The 11,059-nt window shown below is 40.3% G+C and overlaps 1 protein-coding gene across 1 annotated transcript; it reads left to right on the top strand.

Annotated features, from left to right (window-relative positions):
- Positions 1-1,906: 1,906 nt before the first annotated feature.
- On the top strand, positions 1,907-10,580 carry slc1a2a (solute carrier family 1 member 2a; the record flags this gene model as incomplete). The annotated part of the gene is made up of 10 exons (XM_079159179.1): positions 1,907-2,036; positions 3,245-3,397; positions 5,396-5,646; positions 5,744-5,852; positions 6,154-6,280; positions 6,417-6,650; positions 7,390-7,584; positions 8,088-8,222; positions 9,341-9,548; positions 10,509-10,580. 10 exons carry the CDS (start codon positions 1,907-1,909, stop codon positions 10,578-10,580), a joined length of 1,614 nt encoding a protein of 537 aa, XP_079015305.1.
- Positions 10,581-11,059: the final 479 nt, after the last annotated feature.

Raw genomic sequence — 11,059 nt, 5'->3', positions numbered from 1 at the left:
CCTATTGATAAGTTGAATTAAGATGTTTTTCATATGTATTTGTCACTCCGTCTTGTTTCGCCCCTTGACCCTTTTGCATCAGCCTCACAGGCAGAGATGTCGATAGAGTGTATTTTGTGTGACTGTTAATGGTAAACGCGTACAATTACCAGCTTGCATTGAAAAAAAGTAAGAAGTAAATCCTAAATCTGTCCTTATGTTTGGTACGAAACTGTCTTACATTGCTCATCCATGATTTTGTGTTGATGTTGGTCTTAAAGGATTTGTCCATTGCTGTTGGAGAAACCTAAACAAATAACACTAAAGTTTGTTATTCAAATCTGTAATCTCCTGCTTAACAGTGGTCAGGCTGAGTGATGGTGACACCTTGACTTCTCCTGGGAAGCCCCTTTTGTGTTGCATAACTCAATCACTTGTGTGCTGGAGGTGCTAATTTTACCCTCTTTAGAAGGCTTATGTCTCAATTAATGCTAGAGCACAGTGTATCAGACAGGTGTGATTGACTTGGCAGTTGCTCTGCCCTCACCTCAAGAGTGCCCTGTTCACTTTCAGTTCTGCAAAATCTTATTCAAATATTGGATTATTAAAGTTCAGTTTTGTTGACTGTGGGAAGAAGAGTGCATTATGTTTCTTTAGTGCCTATAGTTAAAGCTTTGTTGACCATCTGTACTGTGTGTAGTCCTGAAGGGAAGTACTTTTTCTGGATGGAAACATTTCCACCTTCGCTGAGAGAAACTTTTCTTCTGTGGTGTTTGCTGCCAGCATTAATATTCCAGGTGTTAAAGTCACGAAGGTCGACAGTGTCCAAGTGACACGGGCATTCGCTGTTGCATAACTGTGCACGTCTGTGCTCTGCAGAGGATTTATCGGCTGCACAGGGGAAAGCTGGTCTTTAAGTCAAAGAGGCTTTGCGGCAAACCACAACAAACCTGAGGTACCTGTTGCTTCGGTGAGATGATGAAGCAGCAAGATCGAAGGATGGTTTGGATCACTGTGTGAAATGAACGTCTCTGAGCCATGAAAGTCCTGGAAACTCTCAGAAAGCATGAAGTCAAATCACTGACCACATAAAAAATGTGTATTTCCTTGTGATGGAAAAACCCTTTTAACACAGAAACAATATCTAAAAATTATCATAAATGACTATGCATAGAAATCCAGCAGAAGCAGAGGAGGGGGATACGAGTAACAGCTGGTGTTCTGTTTAATCAAATCGAGTAAAAACGAATAAGTCGTTTAAAATGCAGATTATAAACAGGCTTTCTTTATTGATTCTGTGCTAATTGTTTGGGAATGTCAGTCACTAATTATAAAAGGCCATCTGCAAACTTGTTACAACTTTGCATGCATTCAGAATGCAGAGTATATGCAGAATGCATTTAATTTAATCAACAAGTGAACACTTTCGAAATAGAAATATTGCATATCAATACCATCATCAATACCTTGTGTGTTGCCGATTTGTCACTGCTAACTCTACTGTTAGCCTGGTGAGGGTATATTAGACAGATGTGTCTCCTCCAGTGCACATGATCGCACTACTAGGATATAATGCGTTAGAGCTCCACGTTATCCCCCAAGATCCCACCGTTACCTGTGCAGGTGCCCTGACCAACCAGTAGGACTTGAAGTTGCAGTGACAACAATGTAATCCCTCACTGGCTTCCCACTAACAAACATTACCAGAATGCACAACCAGGCTGGAAGTCTCTAGCATTCTATTGGTTTCATACTCAGGAATAATGGAACATTTCTACTAGAAGGTAGTTCTCTCACCTAATTCTAGTCTAACCCCATCTCTATTTTCAGCCTCCTTCATCGTGTTTATGTCTCATCTGAGCTTAACATTCGGCTGATAATTTATACCAGCTTTTCATTCTTCTTTGCCTTTTTCAGTGCCAACAAAATGCAGAAGCAAGTGGAGGTTAAGATGGACGGGAGCCACCTTGAGCCCATAGTGGAAAGTTCTGAGAGCGTATGTAGCAGTCTGTGTGATAAAATCATGAAGAACATGGTTCTCACTCTCACGATCTTGGGTAAGTCGTTTCAACCCTGCTACTCCCATCCACAATCCATCCATTCTTTACTTACACTCTTGGGGGTTGGAGCCTTTCCCAGCATGCATTAAACAAAACGCAGAGTACAGTCCGGATAGATTGTTCAGTCCATCACTGCACCAAGACACTTAGACGAACAAACACCAGTAGAAATAGAATTAGAGTAGGACGGACATTGAACAGTTTTACATGGTTATTTGATTAAACAAAGACAATTGTTGCGGTGACAACACGCAAGTGTCCTCACAGCTCATTGGGACACAGCTCAGGTGAGACGGATGGCTGGCTAGTTAGCTAGGCAGCTTATTTAGTTTGGCTTATTTGCTGCAACCAGAGTAGCATTAAAGCATGGTGGAATTATCAAGCTAGCTAACCAATCAGCTGTCCACCAGCTAGCTAGCTGGCGTGTAAATTCCACTCTGCTTTAATGCTAAACTGGTTACAGAAAATAAGTCATACAACGTTGTCACTGATACGTGCTTTCCTACGCTGTGACGAGAGGGTGTGGATGACGCATTACGTTGTTAAATTTCACTCATTTACTCTGGCTCTCTGTGCTTTGTAACGTTATTTACTCCACTGCTTGTTTTAGTCGTTACGGCAAAGCCTCACCTCCGTCAGTTTAGTTTATACGAAAGCTATCCCGCTACAACGGTCGCAATGGCAACAGTGCACTTAGAAATGGCCGCTGCTCTGACCATCCTGCTACCTCGATTTGAATGAGAATGTCCGTTCCTCTCCTATTTTATCTCTATGTTTACACCAATGGGAAATTAACTGTTGAAGGAACCTGGAGGATCAGCAAACAATCCACCCCCACAATAGCAAAAACACAAACTTCATTCCAGGACCCTCTTGCTGAGGTGGTAACTGCTGAAAGGCCCTACGTGACGCTAATAGGTTTTGCTAAATACCATTCGAATATGAAAATGGTTCATAGCTTCTTGTTTTCAGCATTCAAAGGGAAAGTATAGTGCATTCAAATGATTCTGTGAAAACTCTGACGTGAGGAGCTACTCAACAGGTTGCGTTGTTATTTTAAAACTCTAATGAGCAATAAGTAAGATTATATTTATCACACAAAGTTGATATGATCGTGTTCAGACACCTTCAGCGTTCAGGGTTAGTATCTCATGGCTCCGAGTCACCGCGCTTTGTAATTGATTTGTGTTTTCTCGCTGGCTTAGGTGTGTTTCTGGGCTCCATCACTGGAATGCTGCTGCGGCACATATCGCCTCTCCCTCCTGATGTCATTATGATCATCGCCTTCCCTGGAGAGATCCTAATGAGGATGCTGAAGATGCTTATTTTGCCTCTTGTTGTTTCCAGTCTGGTCACAGGTGGGTGAGTTGGTAAAGTGGCTGCTGCGAACGTTCTGCTCAATTTGCTGAAATGAGGTCGCATGTTGCAACTTGTTGCTGCCTGAGAGTTGCGTTGCAACGGGAGAGATGAGAGAGTAGGCGGGTTTTTTTCTTCAGGCACTTTGTGTATAAACAAGACCTGTTAGAAGGACGAGAAGCATATTTAATTTATTTTTTTCCCTCACTTAAAAAATATATTTAGTGAGAACATGGACATCATATTACTTCAAAAGGCAAAACTCGAACCAAATCAATCCAGTCGGCAAGAAAAAATGTTGGCATTGTATGTTTCTACAAACCATGGATACGTTGAATGTCTATGTTTTTGTATTTGGTCACAGCAACTGACGTAGCACAAAGAAACACGCGCAGAGCAGAGCAAGGGACATAGTATGTTGAGCGCCCGTGTTTGAAAGTTATATAATAACAAGTAGGCTGTAACAAGCCAGAAAGCCCTCTAAGGGTGGACTCTCACCTGAGACCTCTGACTAGAAGTCTGCGCTGACTTTACGCTTTTTACGTAACGTTGTTACACATGTTACGTTACGTAAAGAAAGTCTGATAATGACGGTTGTTATTTAATTTTGCTAGTTGAGTTGCTACGTTACATTGTTATCTTACTATTTTAACACAAACCATGATCTTTTTTCTAACTTTAACAAAGTAGTTCAATGTTTAGGCAACAATGTTAGCTGCATGGTGTATTTTGTAGTGAAGAAATATAGGCATTTAACGTATCCGTGTTTTTTTAGAAATGTACAATGCTAACATATTTTCAAACGACAAAATCTATTGATATACAGTATTTTAGATATAGTACCTTTTGTTGCCGGTATACTGTGTTGGCAACATTCCCTTTGAAATGCACATCTATAGAAATGAAAGAGCACATGGTTGTCCTTCATTTGAACATTTAGTTTATTATGTGCGTATGTTCTTTTGATTGTGACGTACAGTGCTGTTCAAGTGCATCTAGATCACAGTAGACCTGTTTTTAAAAAATGTATTCATGTTGTAATATTTTTTTTGTTGAAAATACCTGTGGTCACACGTCAAATCGCTTATAATATATAGTACAACTTTGCTTTACAAGCTTGTATTTGTTTTAATAATAATGCATATGTGATATTTCGAAACATTGTCCACAGTAGGCTACAGTGTGCACATACATTTTCAACATTAAGTCTCCACAACCTTGATAGTTCACACAACTAGCAAAGCCTTCCTTACAAACTCAATTACCATCAGTAAACAATTCATGTGTTGAAAACTGCAGTTATTCATTATGTGCCGTTCCAGAGGCTGAGACAGTTGACAAAGTCGAGAAACAGTGTTACAATCACTTGCTGTCAAACTGGAAAACAAATTCAACAGATTAGTCCTATTGTCCGTACAAATGTGAAATTAAAGTGTAGAAATGTTCTTCTTGTGTACTCAAGCAGAGTCTCTGTCTGAGTCATCTCTCTTTGGAAGCAAGCCATGTGAATTTTGTTGGGTACAGAATTAGTTTTTCCAATATATTTGCACAATATGTTCTCACAGCGAGAACAGTCACCAAATCAACACTTATCTATTTGAGGTAGGCCTTACAGTATGTGTGGAGGTGGAGGTTTCACAGTTCAAATGCTGCAAGCTGGTCTGACTGGAAGCAGCTGTTTCTTGAAGGCAGCTGATCAACTTAATGGTAATGTTGCGTTTCAAATATTGTTAAGCATTTGTGCTAAACATTTTGCATTTGTATATAATAGGGAACTACTTTATTTACTAAATTAAATAGAAGAAAAAAGAGAGAGAGAGAGAGAGAGAGGGATTTTAAAATAATGCAGAATATTGCAGCTTTCTATTTTGGGGCAAAAGAGCATGAAAATGCGCAGATACATTTAAAAATCGTACTTCATCACAATCTGATAAAGAGAGAAACATTTTCAATACTGCGCACTGACCTTGATTTTCTTCTAACACATACGATGCCAACAGGACTAGCGGGTTTGGATGCCAAATCCAGCGGCCGCCTAGGCACCAGGGCCATGGTGTACTACATGTCGACGACGGTGATCGCAGCCGTCCTGGGAGTGATCCTGGTGCTGGTCATCCATCCCGGTAACCCCAAGCTGAAGGCTAACCTCGGGCAGGGAAAGAAGAACGACGATGTGTCGAGCATGGACGCTTTCTTCGATCTCATCCGAAATCTTTTCCCAGAGAACTTGGTGCAGGCCTGCTTTCAGCAGGTAGGAGTCTCACAGAGAGATTGCACTCACCACATCATATCTGATTCATATGTCACTTGCTCCAACTCTTTGTTCTTTTCTCTGCTTCTTTTTCCAGATCCAAACAGTAGCCACCAAAGTACAAGTGCCCACTAACAGAACCAAAGCACCCCCACAATTCACAGTTAAAAGGTCGCTCCATTTCAAGGGAGGGATGAATGTCCTAGGTAGGTGAAAAGTCTGAAAACACACCCACTGCAGAGCTGAAAAGTTCTTTTTCATTTTCAAGTAAATACTAACTAGAGAAGACCACCCACCTGAACCTAAACAGATCCAAAAACAAAACCTCCTTGGCAGGTGTAACAATGAATTTTATTGCCGAAGTTCTTTTACTTTTCAGAATTTCCTATTTTTTTTGTATTATTGCACACACCAAGAGACATTTACATCTCTCTGCTGTGATATATTTCAGGCTATTTATTTCCTCTAAGACGAGTTAAGTTTATCCACATTTATGTGTTTGTACAGGTTTGATTGGATTCTTTGTCGCTTTTGGAGTAATTATGGGCAAAATGGGGGAAAGGGCCAAGCTGATGTTGGAGTTTTTCAACGTCCTGAATGAGATTGTTATGAGGCTTGTTGGCGCAATTATGTGGTAAGTGCTGTCCACTACTGGCATACTGACACTTCCAAACCACTCCTCCTCAATGTATTCAAAACACTTTAAATATACTTGCAGATACAACATAAAAATGTAATCCTAATGACAAACACCTTGTGTCTCTCTTAAGGTACTCCCCTTTTGGTATTGCCTGCCTCATCTGTGGAAAGATCATCTCCATTGCGGACTTGGAGATGGTCGCGAGGCAGCTGGGGATGTATATGGTCACTGTGATAGTGGGCCTGATCATCCACGGAGGCATCTTCCTTCCGCTGATATATTTTGTGATCGTAAAAGAAAACCCCTTCACGTTCTTCATGGGGATATTCCAAGCTTGGGTCACGGCACTTGGAACAGCGTCCAGGTATGAGGGATTTCTGTTCCTGCTTATCATTCTTGGAGTATTCTGACAGTAGTGAGCTCAGCGCCTCTACAGTGTGCTGCATGTTTTTATAATTACTCACATTTCCCCTTTCCTCCGTGGCCATATGGTAAATAACGGATGCAAGCTTCATTTCAAATGGTAACAATGAAGTAGTCTTGCCATCATTGGCTTCTCACTTTGCCTCCGTGTGGGATCACTTCCCTGAACAGATGTTTTATTAATGGCGTGGATGCACTCTTTCCCCTCCTGAGGTGAGCTTGGTACTGTCAAGTTCTGGCCCGCTCGCTGTCCGCCATGTGCCAGAAACACTTGTTAATTATAAGGCAAAAACATACACAACAACTGCTGAGCCACAACTGCTGTTTTCTCCATGAGATTCAGCCTTAAAGTGAACTCAAACTTGAATAACTTTTGGCTTCTTTGGTGAAGTGAAACTCATGAAGGCCTTAGCCTATATTAGTCTGTTTTATTTTACAAATGAACAATGAATAAATTCCCAAAGTTCAGAGTGGATTGATGTTCGTATGAAAAGTTTAAAAACTAGTGCAATGTCAAGTGCAACCCAGTCTGATTAATTCTCAACAGACACACTATGCTGTGAAGTTCTTTATAGTCTGCAAAACATTTCCTGCCAAATTGGGTGCAGAGTTTGCAAACAACCCGACTGCAATCCTGTCCGTGACTATCACAACATTTCTTCCTGTTTCATTTGCCGCAGTGCCGGTACCTTGCCCGTCACCTTCCGATGCTTGGAGGAGAACCTGGGCATCGACAAGAGGGTCACCCGCTTTGTCCTCCCGGTTGGCGCCACCATCAACATGGATGGCACGGCGCTTTATGAGGCTGTGGCTGCCATCTTCATCGCTCAGATGAATGGGATTAACCTCGACTGGGGCCAAATTATAACTGTCAGGTGATAATGCGGCTCCAGATGCAGACATCACAGCACATTTGCAAGGTTACATTTCGGCAGTGAATTAGCCAAATTCTTCCTTTTAAATCCGCGTGAGCCAACGAATAAAGATAATATATTAAATCATAATCTTCCTCCATGAATAATGGTGAAGCATTTGTGCAGTGAAGACCTCCAGCAAAATGAATTGTTTTTTAAACACAGTAAAGCTCATGGATTGTTCCTGTTTATATCTCATAACTTGAATAAAACTATAGTTTTCGTACCATTGTGGATATGTTTCACATGATATGTTTAATTTTTAAGATAATTGTCTTACTTATCAGGCACTATATTACTCATACACTTCGTTTTGGGTGTTGGGTGAGTTGGGTGAGTCATTTCAAATGTTGACGTTGTTGTCATACCGTTTTTATTAGAAATACAGTGCATGCATGTTAAAAGGGTTTAGTGGCAGTGCGTTCTGTCCTCCTGCTGAGAGTTGAATTTGCTTCCCTTTTTAGTATGACAGCCACCCTGGCCAGTGTTGGAGCAGCCAGTATCCCCAGTGCTGGACTTGTGACCATGCTTCTGATCCTCACGGCGGTGGGGCTGCCCACCCAGGACATCAGCCTCCTGGTCGCTGTTGACTGGCTGCTGTGAGTTCACCGTCAACACAAATGCTTTTATTGAAAACATAAAGACACTTCCAATCTGTATACCCCTCAAAAATCCCTGGATAAGACCAAATCAATATTTTCTTTCTTTAGAATGTGCCGTCATTTCAACAAAACTAAGAAATCTGAGAAAATGAGAAACAAATCATGCTCAGTGGGTTTTTAGCAAATAACAGCTTCAAAGCAAAACTCTGCCCGCCATATTGTCTCTAATTTTCCCAACAATTCTTTGGATGCTTAAAATCTTTTTTCTAAAGCTGCATATAGACTACACGTTCTCATACCACTACTGTCACAGTAAACACGTGGCTAATGTCGTGAATTCAAACAAGAACACGTTTAGACAACAAAACCACTTAGTTAGCTTAAGGGAAAACATCATGGTTGGGCTTGAAGTAAATACATAAACTAAGTAAAACACAAACAAGGCAACATAAGTACGGAAAATATGACACAAAAATCACTACATAACTTCAAAATCATTCAACAACACCATGGGATACGAACACAGGTCTGCTGGTTGAAAGTCCTGTTTGTTTTACCATTGTACATTTCTACAAATCACGGTATACGTTGAAAAAGTTTTATATCGGCCTTGTATCCAGGACTTGAAGTGGAAATGAAGATAAGTGCCAGTACTCCCCTTATTCAGATGTTGGCGTGTGTATCGTCTGGTCGTTATTCAATCAGGTTTTAGGAGCAGTGTCCCAGTCAGAATGATTGAACATATTATGCAGCAGGATAAAAAAAAACAGAATCTGAATTTTCTTTTTTTTTTTTCTTGGACCATTATTATTATAGATGATACCCTAAAAAGCTAAAAGACAAAACTTGCTATCGTTAAATAATAATATAATTATTTAAACAACCTTCGTTCGAATATTGGATTCATCTGGAAGTGTTTTCCCTGTAAAATGATGTTCTGTAAATCAAGCAAGCAGATTCAGAAAACTTTGAAGTAATGTTTCATTGTCCTTAATGGACTTTCTTGCTACTCGTTCTTCTGCTACGTAACTTCCATACCACGTAACCTTTAATAATGGTCGCTCGGTATAATGGTATACTGTATCTTTTGCACCACTTTCCTCCTCAACATGCAGGGATCGTTTCCGTACCTCCGTTAATGTGGTTGGGGACTCCTATGGAGCAGGTATCGTGTACCACCTGTCCAAGCACGAGCTGGACCTCTTCGACCAACAGGCCCGGATGGAGGAGTTTGAGATGGCAAAGACACAATCCTTCTTGGAAAATAACAGCAACCAGAATGTGTACACTCGCAACAACTCAATCTTGATAGACGACTGCAAGGTACATTTGACGTTAACGGACATAGAGACGTGTATGTAGAGAGTCCTCCCCAGTTCTGTGACTGTGTTCGTCTTTCTTTTCCTTTCTATGTTTGTGTTTCTTTTCGATGTGACTTCTTGTATCGCTAAATAAATATTTCTATATTTATTTATTCACCTGTTACTCATATGAAAAAGCAGTTTTTGTGGTACCGGGTTCAACAAAAGCAAAGTATGTTCTTTTTTTATATTATAGTTTTGATTTTTATCATCTTCAAAAACTCTGTTCGACTCTCATGAAACCCAAATGTAAGTGTTAAATTTGAAGCATCAACCATTCTAATGCGTTGTCTTGTACACAATTACATTTTAAGTTGTATTTTGATGTTGTATGTTTTGATTTTATTAAGAAACTGTTCTTTTTTTTCTTCTTTTGTCTATTTAATTGGACATGTATTTATGGCAGCCCTGACCAAATTACACTTTTCAATCATTGGCCATCTTTTTAAAAGAGTCTTTTTTTGTAGCCAGTGGTATACATAAAGACTGCTGTTTCACCATGTTTCATCCAGAGTGATGCATATATGAAATGCCTATTACATTTATTTTTACAGAATTTCACTCATATGGTAGAATTTTGTTGATATTTCATTGTCTGTATGATGCAACTTTTGCATGCTGATTACTTTGATGACTGATTATTGTAATTCGGTTGGGCAGAGAATCCATACAATACATGGCCAACTCTAAAGAAACATATAATGTTGTATTTGACAAACCACATTGACATGTAAACAGCATCGCTGTATCATTGTATGAGATGACATGTTTTTCAATGCTGGGGGATTCAAACAATAATTCAGCCCCGAGGTCAATGGCCTGAATGTAAAGACACAATGGCTTCTCTGCTCCCAACCGTTGACGGTTTGTAAATGACGGTGCCTTGGCCCCACAGTTAGATGTTCTTGATAATTGCTTACAGGTCACCAATGGCAAAATTGGCAACACTTCAGGGTTCTCTCTTGTTGAGGAGGGACCATGGAAATGCGAGTAAAGCAGATCCAGATGTTGCTGCGCCTTACCCTGAGTTCCGACAGCTTTAACTTTCTGCCGACACAACTATAGAAATCAGCAAAAAAAAAAAAAAAAATCACATAGAAAAGAAGGAGCAAAACACAGTGAAAGTAAGCAGAGTCAACTGTACCACGAGAACGAACAATCGGCCAGTCTTTTTTCTTTCAGTCACCCGTCTGGGGAGCTACTGGAGCATACTACAGATGACTCACCGAACTTGTGTTAGATCTTGCATTTGCACTAGACACAAACTGAAATGAACTGGTGCATTTCGAGCGCTTTGTACAGAAGAATACATCATGCAGTTGACTACACTCAGGGCCTTACTTGGTGCTGCTGCAAGCTTCTTGTTCTGTCAACGAAAGACTTCTTCGACCTCGTGCAACATCTAATTTTATTATCATTGTGTATTTGTGTATTCTGAGACTCTCTGTCTTCTTATGAAATATCCAGAAACTC

Source organism: Pholis gunnellus (assembly GCF_910591455.1).
Source record: "Pholis gunnellus genome assembly, chromosome: 1".
NCBI classification, from domain to species: Eukaryota; Metazoa; Chordata; class Actinopteri; order Perciformes; family Pholidae; genus Pholis; species Pholis gunnellus.
This window is presented reverse-complemented; position numbering and strand designations above follow the sequence as displayed.